Source organism: Chiloscyllium plagiosum, unplaced genomic scaffold, assembly GCF_037043375.1.
Source record: "Chiloscyllium plagiosum isolate Xiang-an unplaced genomic scaffold, Cpla_swu_hap1 HiC_scaffold_48, whole genome shotgun sequence".
Classification (NCBI taxonomy): domain Eukaryota; kingdom Metazoa; phylum Chordata; class Chondrichthyes; order Orectolobiformes; family Hemiscylliidae; genus Chiloscyllium; species Chiloscyllium plagiosum.
The window spans coordinates 16976188-16995993 of NW_028270186.1; the positions used below are offsets into that span (position 1 = coordinate 16976188).

The 19806-nt window shown below is 49.2% G+C and overlaps 1 protein-coding gene across 3 annotated transcripts in view; it reads right to left on the bottom strand.

The window, feature by feature from the left end:
- LOC122542981 (STE20-like serine/threonine-protein kinase) overlaps positions 1–19806 on the bottom strand; it is a 54432-nt gene that overhangs the window by 10489 nt on the left and 24137 nt on the right. For 2 of the 3 annotated variants that reach the window (XM_087984444.1, XM_087984447.1), the window contains exons 6-15: positions 18014–18208; positions 15750–15831; positions 15449–15568; positions 12239–14080; positions 9097–9318; positions 8957–8983; positions 7237–7367; positions 6065–6188; positions 1642–1818; positions 143–272 (exon numbers count right to left, since the gene is read on the bottom strand). In XM_087984444.1, the coding sequence (XP_087840570.1) occupies positions 143–272; positions 1642–1818; positions 6065–6188; positions 7237–7367; positions 8957–8983; positions 9097–9318; positions 12239–14080; positions 15449–15568; positions 15750–15831; positions 18014–18208 (3050 nt within the window). The remainder of the gene's footprint in view (positions 1–142; positions 273–1641; positions 1819–6064; positions 6189–7236; positions 7368–8956; positions 8984–9096; positions 9319–12238; positions 14081–15448; positions 15569–15749; positions 15832–18013; positions 18209–19806) is intronic. The other variant, XM_087984445.1, reaches the window with a different exon arrangement.

Below are 19806 nucleotides of genomic sequence, written 5' to 3' on the forward strand. Positions count from 1 at the left end.
TTGAGTGCACAGCGCTGTGTGACAACAACAACAATCATTTATCAAGGCAGTGCCCCACTGTCTGTGTTGGGGGACTGCAACATCGGCTGGTTGACCTGGATTTAGATGGATCTGATTACCCTTTGGAGCTGCGAGTTCTCACCTCTCTTGAGCTGCTGTCCCCTCATCAGCCGCTCAAAGTCTGTGGAGGATATTTTGGTCTTCCGTTCCTGAACAATCATTTGAAGTCTCTCATTCAGCTCCTGTTGTTGCTTCTGGATGAATTCTTGTTCCTGGGAATGACGCAAAAGTAACCCTAGTGATGCAGACTTTGAGATATATGTACAAATAGATCTTAATGTCATTTGTTTTGAAGTTAGGGTTTTTGAGTTTTGAACTAGTGACATGTGCGTTTCTCAGTGTGTGGGGAAACGTTTAACGATGAACCTGTTGGTACCCCCAGTCATGCAGGTGAAGTTTACAACAGCATGAAGGAGCCAGCCTGGGGACAAATACTTTGGGACAGCCTTCCCACCATGTTTTACCTAGACTGGGATGTTGATAGGGACAGTGCAGAGGGAGCTTTACTCTGTATCTAACCCCGTGCTGTCCCTGTCCTGGGAGTGTGTGATGGGGTGACAGTGTAGAGAGAGCTTTACTCTGTATCTAACTCCATGCTGTCCCCGTCCTGGGAGTGTTTGATGGGGGACAGTGTAGAGAGACCTTTACTCTGTATCTAACCCTGTGCTGTCCCTGTCCTGCGAGTCTTTGATGGGGGACAGTGTAGAGAGAGCTTTACTCTGTATCTAACCCCGTGCTGTCCCTGACCTGGGAGTGTTTGATGGGGGGACAGTGTAGAGAGAGCTTTACTCTGTATCTAACCCCGTGCTGTCCCTGTCCTGGGAGTGTTTGATGGGGGACAGTGTAGAGAGAGCTTTACTCTGTATCTAACCCCGTGTTGTCCCTGTCCTGGGAGTGTTTGATGGGGGGACAGTGTAGAGAGAGCTTTACTCTGTATCTAACCCCGTGCTGTCCCTGTCCTGGGAGTGTTTGATGGGGGACACTGTAGACAGAGCTTTACTCTGTATCTAACCCCGTGTTGTCCCTGTCCTGGGAGTGTTTGATGGGGGGACAGTGTAGAGAGAGCTTTACTCTGTATCTAACCCCGTGCTGTCCCTGTCCCGCGAGTGTTTGATGGGGGACAGTGTAGAGAGAGCTTTACTCTGTATCTAACCCCGTGCTGTCCCTGTCCCGCGAGTGTTTGATGGGGGGACAGTGTAGAGAGACCTTTACTCTGTATCTAACCCCGTGCTGTCCCTGTCCTGGGAGTGTTTGATGGGGGACAGTGTAGACAGAGCTTTACTCTGTATCTAACCCTGTGCTGTCCCTGTCCCGCGAGTGTTTGATGGGGGGACAGTGTAGAGAGACCTTTACTCTGTATCTAACCCCGTGCTGTCCCTGTCCTGGGGAGTGTTTGATGGGGAACAGTGTAGAGAGAGCTTTACTCTGTATCTAACCCCGTGCTGTCCCTGTCCCGCGAGTGTTTGATGGGGGACAGTGTAGAGAGACCTTTACTCAGAACTGAAAGGTTTAGCTGTAATGTTTGTCAATGGTCTGTGCAGTAACATTAAACAAAAGCAAAGGTGATAAAGAAACTCTTACTTGCTTTTTGTCCTTCAGTGATTGCCGTTGTTTTGAGAATTCTTTCGCTTGCAGTGCTTTCAGGCGTTTTGCTTCATCGCGCAGACGGTTGGCATAGTCTTGTTCCAATCGATCAATCATCTGTCTGTAATGTCGCTCCAGGTTCTCAATCTCATTGTCATAATATTGCTTCTTATTCTGTCCAGGTATAAAAAACACAGGGAACATACAGGAGAGGAAAGCTCTCTCTACCCACCCCCCTCCCCATCGCACACTCCCAGGGTTAGATACAGAGGAAAGCTCTCTCTCCCCCCTCCCCATCGCACACGCCCAGGGTTAGATACAGAGGAAAGCTCTCTCTCCCCCCTCCCCATCGCACACTCCCAGGGTTAGATACAGAGGAAAGCTCTCTCTCCCCCCTCTCCATCGCACACTCCCAGGGTTAGATACAGAGGAAAGCTCTCTCTCCCCCCTCTCCATCGCACACTCCCAGGGTTAGATACAGAGGAAAGCTCTCTCTCCCCCCTCCCCATCACACACGCCCAGGGTTAGAAACAGAGGAAAGCTCTCTCTCCCCCCTCCCCATCGCACACGCCCAGGGTTAGATACAGAGGAAAGCTCTCTCTCCCCCCTCCCCATCACACACTCCCATGGTTAGATACAGAGGAAAGCTCTCTCTCCCCCCACCCTATCACACACTCCCAGGGTTAGATACAGAGGAAAGCTCTCTCTCACCCCTCCCAATCGCACACTCCCAGGATTAGATGCAGAGGAAAGTTCTCTCTTCCCCCCTACCCATCACACACTCCCACGGTTAGATACAGAGGAAAGCTCTCTCTACCCCCTCCCCATCACACACTCCCACGGTTAGATACAGAGGAAAGCTCTCTCTACCCCCTCCCCATCACACACTCCCCAGGACAGGGTCAGTATGGGGTTCATTAAGTTATAGAGATGTACAGCACAGAAACAGACCCTTCGGTCCAATCCGTCCATGCCTACCCAGATATCCTAACCCAATCCAGTCCCACCTGCCAACACCTGGCCCATATCCCTCCAAACCCTTCCTATTCATATACCCATCCAGATGCCTTTTAAATGTTGCAATTGTACTCACCTCCACCACTTCCTCTGGCAGATCATTCCAGACACATACCACCCTTTATGTGAAAAAGTTACCTCTTAGGTCCTTTTTATATCTTTCCCCTCTCACCCTAAACCTATGCCCTCTTGTTCTGGACTCCCCCACCCCTGAGAAAAGACTTTGTCTATTTTTCATATCAACGCCCCTCGTGATTTTATAAACCTCTATAAAGTCACCCCTCAGCCTCCGATGCTCCAGGGAAAACTGCCCATAGCCTATTCATCCTCTCCCTACTCAAATCCTCCAACCATGGCAACATCCTTGTAAATCCTTTCTGAACCCTTTCAAGTTTCACAACATCTTTCCGATATGAAGGAGACCAGAATTGCACACAATATTCCAACAGCGGCCAAACCAATGTCCTGTACAGTTGCAACATGACCTCTCAACTCCTGTACTAAATACTCCTACCAATAAAGGAAAGCATACCAAACGCCATCTTCACTATCCTATCTACCTGCAACTCCATTTTCAAGGAGCTATGAACCTGCACTCCAAGGTCTCTTTGTTCAGCAACACTCTCTAGTACCTGGCGATTAAGTGTATAAGTCCTGCTAAGATTTAATTCCCAAAATGCAGCACCTCGCATTTATCTAAATTAAACACCATCTGCCACTTCTCAGCCCATTGGCCCACCTGATCAAGATCCTGTTGTAATCTGAAGTCAGCTTCTTCGCTGTCCACTACACCTCCAATTTTGTTGTCATCAGCAAACTTACTAACTATACATCTTTTTCTCACATCCAAATCATTTATATAAATGATGAAAAGTAGAGGACCCAGCACCGATTCTTGTGCCACTCCACTGGTCACAGGCCTCCAGTCTGAAAAACAACCCTCCACCACCACCCTCTGTCTTCTACCTTTGAGCCAGTTCTGTATCCAAATGGCTAGTTCTCCCTGTATTCCATGAGATCTAACCTTGCTAACCAGTCTCCCATGGAGAACCTTGTCGAACGCCTTACTGAAGTCCATATAGATCACATCTCCCGCTCTGCTCTCATCAATTCTCTTTATTACTTCTTCAAAAAACTCAATCAAGTTTGTGAGACATGATTTCCCACGCACAAAGCCATGTTGACTATCCCGAAACAGTCCTTGCCTTTCCAAATACATGTACATCCTGTCCCTCAGATTCCCTCCAACAACTTGCCCACCACCGAGGTCAGGCTCACCGGGCTATAGTTCCTTGTCTTGTCCTTACCACTTTTCTTAAACAGTGGCACCACGTTTGCCAACCTCCAGTCTTCCGGCACCTCACCTGTGACTATCGATGACACAAATATCTCAGTAAGACACCCAGCAACCACTACTCTAGCTTCCCACTGAGATCTAAGGGACACCTGATCAGGTCTTAGGGAGAGAATAGGGCCTCTCAAAGATCAGCAAGGCAGCCTTTGTGTGGAGCCACAGGAGATGGGGGAGATACTAAATGAGTACTTTGCATAAGTGTTTACTGTGGAAAAGGACTTAGAAGATATAGAATGTCAGGAAATAGATGGTGACATCTTGAAAAATGTCCATATCACAGAGGAGGAAGTGCTGGATGTCTTAAAATGCATAAAAGTGGATAAATCTCCACGTTACCTACAGAGTAAAGCTCCCTTTACACTGTCACCCATCAAATAATCCCAGGACAGGGACAGCGCGGGGTTAGATACATAGTAAAGCTCCCTCTACACTGTCCCCATCAAACAGTCCCCAGGACAGGGACAGCGCAAGGTTAGATACAGAGTAAAGCTCCCTCTGCACTGACCCCCCCATCAAATACTCCCAGGACAGGGATAACACGGGGTTAGATACAGAGTAAAGCTCTCTCTACACTGTCCTCCATCAAACACTCCCAGGACAGGGACAGCACGGGGTTAGATACAGCATAAAGCTTTCTCTACACTGTCCCCCATCTAACACTCCCAGGACAGGGACAGCACGGGGTTAGATACAGCGTAAAGCTTTCTCTACACTGTCCCCCATCTAACACTCCCAGGACAGGGACAGCACGGGGTTAGATACAGAGTAAAGCTCCCTCTACACTGTCCCCCATCAAACACTCCTCGGACAGAGACAGCACGGGTTAGATACAGAGTAAAGCTCTCTCTACACTGTCCCCCATCAAACACTCCCAGGACAGGGACAGCACAGGGTTAGATACAGAGTAAAGCTCCCTCTACACTGTCCCCCCATCAAACACTCCCAGGACAGGGACAGCACAGGGTTCGATACAGAGTAAAGCTCCCTCTACACTGACCCCCCATCAAACACTCTCAGGGCAGGGACAGCATGGGGGTAGACACAAAGTAAAGCTCTCTCTACACTGTCCCCATCAAATGCTCCCAGAACAGGGACAGCATGGGGTTAGATACAGAGTAAAGCTCTCTCTACACTGTCCCTCATCAAACGCTCCCAGGATAGGGACAGCACGGGATTAGATACAGAGTAAAGCTCTCTCTACACTGTCCCCCATCAAACACTTCCAGGACAGGGACAGCACGGGGTTAGATCCAGAGTAAAGCTCCCTCTACACTGTCCCCCATCAAACACTCCCAGGACAGGGACAGCACGGGGTTAGATACAGAGTAAAGCTCTCTCTACACTGTCCCCCATCAAACACTTCCAGGACAGGGACAGCACGGGGTTAGATACAGAGTAAAGCTCCCTCTACACTGTCCCCCATCAAACACTCCCAGGACAGGGACAGCACGGGGTTAGATACAGAGTAAAGCTCTCTCTACACTGTCCCCCATCAAACACTCCCAGGACAGGGACACCACGGGGTTAGATACAGAGTAAAGCTCCCTCTATCCTGCCCCCATCAAACACTGCCAGGACAGGGACAGCACAGGGTTAGATACAGAGTAAAGCTCTCTCTACACTGTCCCCCCATCAAACACTCCCAGGACAGGGACAGCACGGGGTTAGATACAGAGTAAAGCTCCCTCTACCCTGCCCCCATCAAACACTCCCAGGACAGGGACAGCACGGGGTTAGATACAGAGTAAAGCTCCTTCCACTCTCCAACAAACGTGATGTTGAGGTGAAGGGGGAGCAAACAGTTAGATAATATCCACCTACGTTTGAAGGTTCGGGTTAGAAGGAAAGACTTTGGTGAGGCTGAGAGGGTCACCCTCACAGAGTCAGTCAGAGTGATGAGGCTCAAGCTTCACACAAAGTGGCTTCCAGCAGGAAATGCACCCCTGGAGCCCACCAGCTTCTTCCTCAGCAAACAATCCTCACACCGCGTACACCCATCTCCCCCACCCCTCTGGTCCAGCCGCTCCCCTATCCCGCTGTCCGGCTCACCATCATTTCCTGCTCAATTTGGCGGATCATGTGCTCGCGTTGTTGCTGCAGCTTCTGGTCGAGTTGGCTTTGCAGACGCTGCTCCTCTTTCTGCAAGAGTCGGAGTTCCCGTAGCTCCTGTCGCCTGTTGCAAATCAGGTTAGAATCACACAATCCCTCCAGTGTGGAAGCAGGCCCTTCAGCCCATTGAGTCCACACCGACCCTCCGAAGGACATCCCACCCAGACCCACCCCCGACCCTATCCCTGCAATCCTGCATGTCCCCCCATGACTAATCCATCTGGCCTGCACATTCCTGGGCACTACGGGACAATTCAGCACAGCCAATCCAACCCGAACGTGCGCAGCTTTGGACTGTTGGCGGAAACCCATGCAGACACTGGGGAGAACGTGCAAACTCCATGCAGACAATCTCCTGAAGCTGGAATCGAACCTGAGTCCCTGGCGCCGTGAGGCAGCAGTGCTAACCACTGAGCCACTGTGCCGCCCGTTACACCTCCGAATGCCTGGCCTGACAAGAGGACGGGCTACGGGTACCAGATGGGGGAAGAGGGCATGGGAGTTACTGCCTCCTAACAAGTTCCACGTCCAGGCAAAGACAGGGCCAATAAACATAATCCATTTCCACTGGTCGGAGATTCCAGAATGAGGGAGCAGAGACTAAGAATTAGGGTGGAACTGTTCAGGAGAGATGTTGGGAATCCCTTCTACATACACAGAGGGTGGTCGCGATTTGGAACTCTCTTCCACAACCAGCAGTGGATGCTGGATCCAGTTGGTCATTTTAAATCGAAGATTTCATTGAGCAAAGAGATATGTGATCTCGAGTCTGGAGTTTGAGACCACAGATCAGCTATGATCTCGTTGAATGACGGAATTGTCACGAGGGGCTGAATGGCCTCCTCCTGCACCTACGTTCCTATAAGTTGGGTGGAGAGCAGAGAAAGAGCTTCCTGGCTATGCTTCAGAAATTGTCAACTGATCCACATCAATGAGTTACACAGAAGTGGCACAAGGGGACAGGAGAAAGCACACTCAGCCCCTCAGTGAACGAGCTCAATACCTCCAGCTGCCCTGGAGCGTGTCTTACCACTCCGAGCCCCTGGACAGGAGAGGGGGAAGGAGACATGGTTTTGGGGGCTATCGCGATCACAGTGTTGCGGGCTCCTTACCTGGCTGACCGCATGTCTCGGTCCTTCTTGTCATCCTCGCTGACCACCTTCGAGGTTGTGACGCTGACCTCCACGCCGTCCACCATGAATGTCCGGGTTTTCTTCAACGTCTTCCGTAGGGTGGGCCGATCCTGCAGGGCAGAGAGAGGGCAGTGCTTTTGTGGGCACCCTGCAATTCACACTTGACCTGCCGTGACTGTGCCCAGCAACAAGACTGGCAGAAAGAAAGACAGCTCCCCAGAGTTTTATCACCGTCAGTTCCCCTCCCTTGTTCTAGTACCATCCCCTGGTAGTCGATGCTAAGCCATTGTACTTTCCTATTTTATACAAATCTCTGTAACACTGGGAGAAATGGTGGCACAGTTGTAATATCACTGGTCTAGTAAATCAGGGTAATTTGTTGGAGAGACATGGGTTTGAATGCTACCACGTCCAATTAGTTAATCAATTCTATTCACAGAATCCCACTGAGGGGAAGCAGGCCATTCATCCCACACTGACCCTACAAAGAGCAGGCCACCCCATTACTCCCCACTTCCCATGGCTAATCCACCTCGCCTCGCACATCCCTGGACACGATGGGCAATTTAGCATGGCCAACCCACCTGACCAGCACAGCTTTGGACTGTGGGAGGAAACCCACACAGACACGGGGCGAATGTGCAAACTCCACGCAGACTGAGGCTAGAATCGAACCCAGGTCCCTGGCGCTGTGAGGCAGGGACTGGAAGTCATGAACACAATGTGGAATCGAAAGGTAACCATGACCAGGAGAACAATCACTGATTCTCATTAGTGCCCACCAGGATCGCTCATGTCCTTTACTTACCCGGCCTGGCCTGCATGTGACTCCAGGCCCATGCTTGACTCTTAAATGCCCTCTCAAACAGCTTGGTAAGCCACTCAGTTCAAGGGCAGTTAGGATTGGGCAACAAATGGCAGCCTTGCCTTCGACAGCCACATCCCATGGAAGATTTAAAAAAGATATAACACCACCCTATTCTGTGTTGGTAAAATCTATCCTGTTTTGACACCATTACCTTGATTACGTGATTATCTCTCTGCCCGAATTAGTTTGCATAGTTTTAGATTGCTTATTACCCTCGTCATGTGATTGTGATGTTACTGCAGCCAATCGGTTTGTCTCTCACACCACCTTATTTTCGATTATTTGTAATTATTCCTCTGCCTTAATTAATGAGTTCATCCCTTCACTGGCTATTCAGCTGACAACAGCTTACTCATAACCGTTTCTATTAATCTCCTGAACTCTTGGTTATCTGCAAAGACTTGTTATTCAGCCTGTCAACACTGCACTAACACTATCTGTTGGTATTCTGAACTACCTGCAATTATCTTGCCATGATCTCGCCGCCTATATATTCTGTGCCTGTGCGTCTCCCTCCACTTCGCCTGATGAAGGAGCAGGGCTCCAAAAGCTTACAATCTTACAGAAAGCTGCTGGACTATAACCTGGTGCCACGTGACTTCTGACTGAAAGAAAAAATTGAGAATTTGCACTTCGCTTTTGTTCATCACCGCACTCAAAGATATAATTTTCTGCGGCATCTTTAACCAATCAACTCTCTAGTCTCTTGGGTCCTGGGCTTGCAGCCATGAGCTGAGCAGGGTGGCCCCGTGCCCTCCAAACGTCCCAAGCAAATGTGGAGAAGGAAACGCTGAACAGCTGGGGAGGGGGGTGCGGGGGGGAAGTACTCACTTGGTCCTCGAACAGGTCACACTGCATCTGGAAAAGGGGAGAGAAACGGTCAGCCACTGAGACGGTTGCTAAAATTGCAGGGGTTAAGGAAACAATAAAAATTGACAGCGCGAATGGAGAACGTTGTCAGACAGAGTCACCTGTTTGGAAAACACTGCACCAGAGCAAGGGGGGAATTCATTTGATTCGAATTCTTCAGCAGCAAATGGATAGGAACGTCTCCTCTCCCGGAACTCCACTTCTTGCGATTGGTCAGCCAGAGTATGGATACCAGCAGGCGGACAGTGTGCTTCTCGTTTCAGGGCGGTCAGGCCGTTCGCTTCGAACCTTCCTGTTTCCTTGGCAATGGCTGGGCCGAGAATCTATTTTTTTTTAAAAAATGAACGAGAAGCTCAGCATTTTTTTGTTTCTGGTCACTCGCGCCTCAGTTCCCTCGGCCGAAAGCCAACTCCTCAGCCCCTGGATCGAGGAAATTCTGCCTTCTGCAACTCGTGTTGCCAGTTACCCTCCAACAGTGATTAATGTTTGGCTGTCAATTATATAAATGATTTCGATAGGAATATAGAAGGTAGGGTTTGTACGTTTGTCGATGACACCACAATTGGTGGCCCAGTGAACAGCAAAAGAAGTCAGCTAAGATTACAAAGAGGTCTTTATCATTCAGGTCAATGGGCTGAGGTGTAGCAGTTGGAGTTTAATTTGGATAAGTGCCAGTTGCTGCATTTTGGTCAAACAAACAAGGGCAGGACTCATACAGTTAATTGTGACGTCTTGGGTAGTGTTGTAAACGGAGAGAACTTCGGGTTCAGGTACATAATCCTTTGAAGTTTGCATCACATGTCGATAGGATGTTTCATAGAATCCCTCCAGTGTGGAAACAGGCCCTCTGGCCCAATAATTCCACACCAACCCTCTGAAGAGTATCCTACCCAAAACCATTTCCCTACCCTACATTTACCCCTGACCCATGCATCTAGCGTACACATCGCTGAACATTACGCGCAATTTAGCATGGCCAATTCAACTAACCTGCACATCTTGGGATTGTGGGAGGAAACCAGAGCACCCGGAGTAAACTCACGCAGGCACAGAGAGAATGTGAAAACTCCACACAGACAGTCGCCCGAGGTGAGAATTGAACCTGGGTCCCTGGCGCTGTGAGGCAGCAGTGCTAACCACTGAGCCACCGTGCCGCATGGCTCGTGTGCATGCTTTCATTCTCAGACCTTTGTGCATAGGAGCTGGGAAGTTATGTTGAAGTTGTACTGGAGTACTGTGTCCAGTTCTGGTCACCCTGTTATAGGAAGGATATTATTAAGCTGGACAGGGCTCAGAAGAGGTTTACCAGAATGTTACTGGAAATGGAGGGTTTGAGTTATGAGCAGAGGCTGGAACATTTTTCACTGGAGGTCGAAGTGTGGCCTTATTGAGGTTTATAAAATAATGAGGGGTAGAGATAAAATGAATGGCAGGTGGCTTTCCCCGAGGGTAAGGGATTTCAGGACTCGGGGGCATATTTTTAAGATGAGAGGAGAAAGATTCTAAAAAGGACATGAGATGCAATTCTTTTACACAGAGAATGGTTTGTATGTGGAATGAACTTCCAGAGGAAGACATGGATGTGGATATAGTTATAACATTTCAAAGACATTTCAGGAAGTACATGGATAGGAAAGGTTTGGAGGGATATGGGCCGAACACATGCAGGTGGGACCAGTTTAGTTTGGGATCTTTCTCGGCATGGACTGGTTGGACCAAAGGATTTGTTTCCGTGCTGTATGACGCTCTGACTCTGTAAGTGAGCGGTTTCACAATCCAGTGACAGTCACTACTGGTTGTAGTAGACAGGAAGATGGTGGGAGGAGGATGGGAGAAAGGCAGGAGCTTGCATTATGCTGCATATTCACGACCAGCAGATGTCTCAAAACACGTGAACTGCCGCTGACATACTTTTTTTCAATGATGCACTGTTACTGTTATAAGGTAGGGCATGTGACAGCCAAATTACACACATCAAGCTCCCACAAACAGAAATGACACCACGACTGGGTGTTTGATGAGGGGCAGACATTGGCTGGGGGGAGCTCTAAGTGGAAAGGATCTTTTGCCAACATTTTTACATCCGAATTCCATTTTGCTGCACCTAGAAATCTTTTGGACGGCTCAGTAATTAGCACTGATGCCTCACAGTGCTCGGGACATGGGTTCGACTTCAGACTGCTTGTGTGGATTCTGCATATTCTCCCCGTATCTGCCCGCGTTTCCTCTGGGTGCTCCAGTTTCCTCCTACAGTCCATAGATGTGCAGGTTAGGGTGGATTGGCCGTGCTAAATTGCTCCATAATGTCCAGAGATATGCAGGCTAGGTGGGTCATCTATGGGAAATGCAGGAATGGGGTAGGTCTGGGTGTGATGCTCTTCAGAGGGTCGGTGTGCACTCGATGGGCTGAATGGCCTCTTTCTGCACTGTAGGGATTCTATGATTCTCAGGGCAGGTGGGGCCTCTCATGTGAGAGAGGGCTCTGTTGGAAGTACTCACAACTCTTTGTCACTCCATGTCCCAATCCATGGCCTGAGCACTAAATCAAAGCTGATTCTCCCAGTGCAGCGCTGAGGGAGAGCTATACTGTCAGAGGTGCTGTCTTGTGGATATTTGAATCCACTCCAAGGGGTTTAAATGACTCCAATGTCATCGTATCGAAAAGGAGTTCTCTCCCAGTATCCCTGAACCAACATCACAAGAGAGGAGGTGATAACCTAGTGGTATTATCGCTAGACTATTAATGCAGGTAATGCTTTGGGGATCTGGATTCAAATCCTACCACAGCAGGAATTTTAATTGAATAATAATCTAGAATTACAAGAGTACTGATGTTCATTGTCAGGAAAAATCCACCTGGTTCACTCATGCCCTTCAGGGAGGGAAATCTGCCATACTTATGTGGTCTGGCCGACATGTGACTGCAGACCCGCAGCAACTGCCTTTTGAAGTGACTTGGCTAGTTACTTAATTCAAAGGTAACTCGGGGTGGGCAATAAATGATGGCCAACCAGTGACACCCACAAGTGAATTAAAACCAAAAATTGCCCCAGTGAGATGTTTGTGGAATCTTCCTGTGCACAAATTGGCCCAAAAGTGACAGACTAACAGTGACTTACACCTGAAAGCTAATTCACGGGCGTGTAAAGCAATGCTGATAGGTGCTACATAAATGCAAGTTCCTTTTTCTTTCAAACCCATGAAGCCGAGCATCACCCTTTTGCATTGATTTGGAAACTCTACCTGTGTCGGTGGGACTTGGCGGTCTGGAGTATCTTCGCCAGGCGAGACGTTGCCGATCTCAGCCTCGTCTCTTGGCTGGTTCTCCTGCTGTTCTCCCTGGTTATCAGCGGATTCCTCCTCACAGTCCACACATTCATCTCCCAGTCCTCCCTCAGCTGAAGCTTTGGTCCCCTCGCCCGAACTGTCCGCCTCTTCAACAAAGTCTGTGCTGCTGAAGGAGCCTGTGTCTTTCAGGAGGCCGGACGTGACTCCCTTCTCTTCCGTGCTGTGTGCCTCCCATCCCCGTTCATCAGCCACCACCCGGTTGATGAGTTCATTGACAACGCAGGTTGCAATGGCGACATCATCGCTCCGGCTGCACGAAGCTTCCTCAGCTTCAGTCAGACCGTCACATCCCCCCTCTGTGATATCCTCATCGTCAGCTCGTGGCTGCTCTTCAGTTTGAGGCTCCATCTGTTCTTCACACTTGACTGGCTTGGGTCCTTCAGCCGTGATGCTCCCTTCACTTCTCTCCGCCACCGCCATCTTCTCCGTTGAAGCCTCTCCCACGTCTGCAATCTCCACCAAGTGACTCCCTGCCTCTTCGAACTGAAGCGATTCAGTCGACTCTCCGCTGCCACTACTCGGCATGAGACCTGAGGACGGCGCCCCGGTCATTTCCACCATCAGGATGGAATCGGGCAGGCTGTCACTTGCTTCCTCGAAAACAAATTCTTCCGCTATCGTGTCTTCCAGCACACCAGCTGCAGGCTCCATGCACACACATGGCAACAACTCAGCATTTTCCCCATCAATCCTTGCAACCTTGTCGGACAGCAGTGCAGCATCCTGTTGGTGTGGACCCTTCTCATTAGGGGACTGTGTGCAAGTGATTGATGTTTCTTCCTTCAGATCCTGCCCACTGACTTGGCAACCTTGGAAAGTCTCTGCTCCTTCTGCAACAGAGAAGGTTTCACCTTCCACATAGGAAGTGCCCTGATCCATTGCTCTGGTTTCAGCCTTCCCGGGTTCAAAGGGGCACAAGGGGGTCTCTCCTGGTGTTGGCGCTTCACTAATATCTTCAAGTGCTCCAACAGGCTCCAGACCTGTTGGGCTCCTCCCAGGGTGGATATCTGCTACTGGAGGATCCTCCGCCGATTCTGTGGCTTCTATCAATGGGCCGTCCATACCGTCCTCCTCACTTTCTGTCTTCCCAAATAATGCTGTTGGCATCTCCACCTCTGCTGTCGCCTCTCCTCCTGAAGGTGTTGGGCTGGTAGGTCCTGTACTTGCGTTTTCATTGCTCGTCCTCAGCTCTTCATCGTTCAGTCCCGGTTCGATCACTTCATCGGTGGAGTCTTCAGCTGGTGTGAGCCCAGGGGCTTCCAAGTCTGCTCCCCGTTCTTTGTTTGCCACAGGCTCAGATCCCTCACTAGCATTGCTGGGGTTGGCGGCCTTCAGCTCCGCCTCACTCAGGTGAGCACTGCGATCCTTTCCGTCCGGCCCGGTTTCTCCTGGTGGGCTCGCCAGAAGCTCATCGGCTCTTCGAGCACCGTCCGTGAGATCGGATCTTACGGCTGAGGTCTCCGACTGGAGCTCCCCAGCCATTTCCTCCTCAGCCTCACCGAGGCTGCCATCCAGCACTGTGAGTTCCTCGCTTTCCGTGACCGTCCCCGACTCAGTGTTAGCGGCCGAAGGTTCTGCTGACTCGTCTGTGCTGCCCAAGGTGGGGCTGCCAGTCCGGCCCTGAGCCACAGGCTCCTTGCTTCTTGTCTCTTCCTCCAGAGGTGTCTTGGTGAGGTCCATTGGAGACTGGTCCTCTATGTTGATTGCACTATCAGAACCCAGCTGGTTTGCCAGAGCCTGTGGGGAGAAGATTACAAAGTACATCTCTTGAAAACAATGGGATTAAAGTGGCTGGAAGTGTGTCAGAAAATGAAAGACTTTAATATGCATTAGAACCTTATTCTGTTCCACTGATAGTGGGATCCAATCCTTTCAAATGTTCAACTTAAACAGAGCAACAATTGAATTCACACACGAGTTGAATTTGACAATAACTCTGTGCTGAACTCATGCAAATGGATAGCTCTTGACAGAAGGGTGTTTAGAGATCATGCCTTGCCTTTGTCAATTGAGTTAAACTTCACAGTTTTGGTCTCAGGGTAGGACTCAGCCTCACTCACTGCGAGTGAGAGAGGGAAAACGAAAGGGAGAGAAAGCTGGGTAAGTCTCGGGATAAGAGGCTGATCATTTCTGGAAAAAAACCTGCAGAACACCCCAACACAAAGGTTCTTGACAGGGCTGTCCTTGTACATGGAAGTCAGAACTTTGGCACAATGGTGCAGCAGGTAATCAGGAAGGGCAAATAAAATGTTGGCCCTTACCTCAAGGCGGTTGGAGTATAAGAGTAGGGAAGTCTTACTGCAACTGGACAAGGAACTGTTGAGACCACATCTGGAGCACAGAGATCAGTTTCGGTTCCCTTTAAGGAAAGATATCATTTCACTGGAGCCAGTCCAGAGAAGGTTCACTGGGATGGAGGGGCTGTCTTATCAGCAAAGGCTAAACAGGTTGGGACTGTACTCAGTGGAGTTTGCAAGAATGAGAGGTGATCTCAATGAAACATATGAAGGGGCTTGACAGGGTCAATGCTGAGAGGATGTCTCTCCCTCATGGGAGAGTCTGGGACCAGACGGCACACTCTCAGAGTAAAGGGACGCCAACTGAAGACTCGGATGAGGTGGAATTTCTTCTCTCAGAGGGTTGGGGGTCTTTGGAACTTCCTTCCACACAGAGCTGTGGGGCCGATCCCTATTTAAGGCTGAGATCGATAGATTCTTGATCAGTCGACATGTGGAATGTCAAATTGATCATGATGTTTACTGCATGGCAGAGCATGAGTGAGGGGCCAAATGGTCTATTCCTGTTCCTATTTCGTCTGTTGTTGTGGACTGCAATGAAAAGGAATTTCTTCAGTCGGAACGTGGTGAATCTCCTTCCCTGGAGGATTGCAGAGACTCCATTCCTGAATGTGTTTTAAAGCCAGGGCAGACAGAATGTTGGCCTCTTGGGGGATCAGAGGACCCAGGGTGCGGGCAGCAATATGGAGATGGATCTGAAGATGGTACTGAATGGTGGGACGGACACGACGGGCCGAATGGACCACTTCTCCCGCCTCTGTTTCTTACATTACACTCCACTTAACAGTGACCAACTCGTCAAAAGTACCTCCGTATGATCATCATTGTCATCCTTGCCTTCCTCGATCTCCTCCATCACCTCGGCCTTGGCTTCGGCTATCAGCTCTCGGATTGGCTTGTTGCTGGCCACCGCGGCTACAAAAGGGTGCTGGGGGGGAGACAGGGCAGGGCGTTAACGAGGGTCGGGGCGCCGAAGTCGCTCCCCACCCAGAATCGTCTGGTTGCTGCATGAGTAAACATTTCCGTCAATCTCAGTCACCAAAGCTGTGCAGGGAGCAGGCTTGGCGTCCAAAGCTATAACCCGGGGGAACTGGGAAAGAAATACTCACCTGGAGAAGCTGCTTTACACACCATCGCACGTCGACATTTCTTTCCAAAGCTTTTCGTAAGAAATCCTTAAAATCTGGTGACCTGGGAATTCAAAAAGCACGTGTTTGTCACTGGGAAGACTGAGGTCATTTCTGTCCTGCCCTGGTTCAGACTCTTGTCTCCTAGCTGCTTCTCCTGGACAATTCTGAGATGCAGCCAGCCCCTTTCTCACATCTGGAAACCCCTCTCCACCAGCTTCTGACCTCATATCCTGAGGAGCACCTATTTCCAACTCCTTAATACCACCTGATTTCATCCGTCTCTGCTTGCCCGCAGCCAAGATCCTCACTCACACCTTGTTTACCTCTACATTTCACCCTCCTTAAACATGAGGTCTTTGAAAACCATTGCCCGTTCCTCTATCGGCCCCCACCCAGTTAGTCATAGAAACCCATTAGCGTGGACAGAGACCATTCAGTCCATGTAGTCTGCATCAACCTTCCAGGGGAATGTGAGGATTGCAGATCCTGGAGATCAGAGTCGGGTGTGTGGTGCTGGAAAAGCACAGCAGGTCAGGCAGTATCTGAGGAGCAGGAGAATTGAAGTTTTGGGCATAAGCCCTTCATCAGGAATGAGGGTTGTGGGTCGGGGCTGAAAGATAAATGGAGGCGGGGGGGGGGGGTTGTGAGGAGTTAGCTGGGAAAGCGATAGATGGATGATGGTGAGGGAGAAGGTGATCGGTCAGAAGGGACAGTGGTGGACAGGTCCGGAGGGCGGGGCCGGGTTTGGGAAGAGCATCCCCACCCTATCCCTGTAATCCACATTTCCACCCAGCCTGCACAACCTTGGACAATTTAGCATGGCCAATCCACCCTGTCCTGCACATTGTTGGACTGTGGGAGGAAAGTGGAGCACCCGGAAGAAACACACGCAGACACGGGGGGGGAGAATATGCAAACTGCACACAGACAGTCACCCAGTGCTAGTCCCTGGCACTGTGAGGCAGCAGTGCTCACCACTGAGCACTGCGCTGCCCTGCAACATATGGGTTTTAAAATTATTCTCAAAGCTCTTCATGGCCTCAGCCCCTCCTGACTTCTGTAATCTCCACCAATCACGAGCATTATTTGGGGCAGGAGATTCAGGGGGGAATTTGGGAAAAACCGTTCTCACTCAGTGTGTGATGGGAATCTGGAATGCACTGCCTGGGAAGGTAGTGGAGGCTGGTAACCTTACAAACGTTTTAAAAAGTAATTGGATGAGCACCTCAAATATCATAACATTTGAGGATATGGGACAAGTGCAGGAAGTTGGGATTAGTGTGCTTTTAGCAGGAGTTATGTCTGTGTAGACTCGATAGGCTGAGGGGCCTTTTTAACGCTGTATGGATCTAAACCCCTCTGAGATTTCTGCAATCCTCTACCTCTGGTGGCTGCACCTTCAGATACCTGGACCTCTGAGCTGCAGAATTCTCTGCCGACGTCTCTCCACCTCTCGCCCTGACTCTCCACCTTTAACAGGGTCCTCAAAATCGTCCTTTTTGACCAAACTGTTGGCTGCCTGACCTACTATCTCCTCACGCTCCTCTAACTCAAATCACACTGCTGCGAAGTTCCTTGGGAACGTTTTCATTTCACTTACATACAAAGGCCAACTCTGCTCGCTGACGATTCACACAGCAATCGACTTCAAAATGAATCGTTTGGCAACCCGTGTTTACACCATCATGCACAAACACAAGCAGACAATGCTGGAGCAATTCAGCAGGTCTGGCAGCATCTGTGGAGAGTGGGAGACGCCTATACAGTACAACCTTGAATATCTGAATGAGATGGATGGAGAGTATTTTCAGGTAACTGATCTGATCGTAAACAAGCAGTACGTTATGAGTGCCGGTCATTCAGCAACACACGCCATAATGCCATTTATCTGATAACTGATTTGATTGTAAACAAGCAGTAATTTGAGTACCGGTTATCGAACATGCCTCAGTTATCTGGCAATGCACACCATAATGCCGCTTAACTAATAACTGAATGCTGAATTGCCTAATGCCGCTTTTACAGGACCTTGAGATCCTGTTCGGATCATTGACGTTCGGATAACTGAGGTTGTACTATATATCCAAGTCTCCACAGATGCTGCCAGACCTGCTGAGTTTCTCCAGTGCTGTCTACTCCCAGTTCAGGCCCAGCCTCCCTTTTAGACTTCAGTCCAGACATCCCACAGTGCTGCTGTACATGTAAAGCCAGAGGAACGGGGAATGTATCAAGCTGCTGAGTACCATCGAGAAGGTTGGGACAGAGTCGGAGGGGGCGCCTTGGTGATCTTCAGGAGGACCCGCATGGGGTTCAGCTCATGGTGTGGTGGCTCCATCTCCGCCAACTCAATCAGCGTGATTCCCAGAGACCAGACATCGGCCTTATGGTCGTAAGGTGCATCCTTTGAAGTCTCACACTGGACAACCTCAGGGGCCATCCTAAACGAGAAGAAGACTAACTGAGAGGAGAAAGTGCTGCATACGTTCCTACACATCAGGCAAGGACAAAACCTGATTTTGAGCAAACTCCTCCAAGTCTTAAGTTCCCACAACAGAATAGATACCAGACTAACTAAATTCCTCAAGGAAAGCAGAAACTTCATCCAAAATATGCTTTGGATGTTGTGTGGACCAGACCGCCTCAGGATATTTTAAGAAGGTAGCCAAGACGCTAACATTTTCTTATTTTAAAGATAAATGTGAAGTGCTGTGTTCCAGGTGCAATTCAATTGGTCAAACTACTCAAAGATAAGGAAAATACAATTTATTCAAACACTTCAGTTAAAATCAACAAAAGAAAGAAGAACTTGGAATAACATAAGTCTATTGGAAAACTTAACAGAACAATAGATGTAGTAACTGTTACTAATTAACTGTTCCAAGACAGTAACATCCCATAAAGACACCCTGTGGCAAAAAGGCAGATTCAGAAAACATATTTTGTCTCACATGCAATCCAGCAGCCCAGGAAAAGAACCTCCCAGCTTTTGGCTGTAATCAAGAGAGAAAAAAATAGCTTCCACTTCAAGATCCCAACAGTGACCACTGCATAAACTATGAACTAAAAGTCCCTGGTTCTGTGGGTGGGAGATTTACCACACCCATTCAGGCTGCTTCTATTGTTCCAGCTTTTAAAAATAACCCAAAGCTTCACAAGTTTTTTATCTTCTCATAGACTGTTCAGCACCTGTCTCCCAATTTCTTTCTCTAAAAGAAACCAGGTCAAAACACACCTCTTAAACCTATAGCATTGTCGCACAATATTTAACCCAAGCTCTGCAATGGTAGAATAGCAAATGTTAACAGGGATTTATCGCCCAATTGTTACACAATGTATCCTCATGTACAGGATTAACCTGCTCACCAAAGACTTGAACAAGAGTTCTCGCATTGAGAAATGCCACACTAAGCAGTCCATGTATCAAAAAAAGCGCCAGGAAACAGAAATTCAAGTGTTGTCAAGGCTTTTGCCTTGAACCTTGTATATAGCTGGGGGATATGACAGGCTAATTAGGAACTGTTTCCTGCTCAGATGAAAAGGCTGATTTGAACCACATCTCAGTATAAATTGAGGAAATAGCTCCCTATTTCCTTGACAGCTGCCTGCTGTAAGGTCAGCACTAACACCGAAGATAACATTTTCAATCTATCAATCTTGTTCTATGACCAAGACCTTGTTTGGAATTCAAGTCCCACAGCAACATTACAACAGCGCTCTCCTTGAGTGTGTTGGCGTGCCTGTGGGAGTTCACTTTCGTGCAAACTCTGGAGGATACAGAATGCTGCCAACTTCCTCTTCGCCAGAATACTGAAGATGATTCCTTTAAGTCTACTGACAGCTCTTCACTCTGAGCTGGTCAATCTTCGTATACAGTGAAAAGAGTGGCTGTCGTTTGACAATGCTTCTGCCATGCTGCCACAGTCATGCTCATCTCATCCACCCCTCTCATGCCAACACAACTCCATTGCTTCCCATGCCACACCTGCTCAATCTCATCCTGTCCCACACTGAAAGAATCTCTCCAGCCTGGTATGGG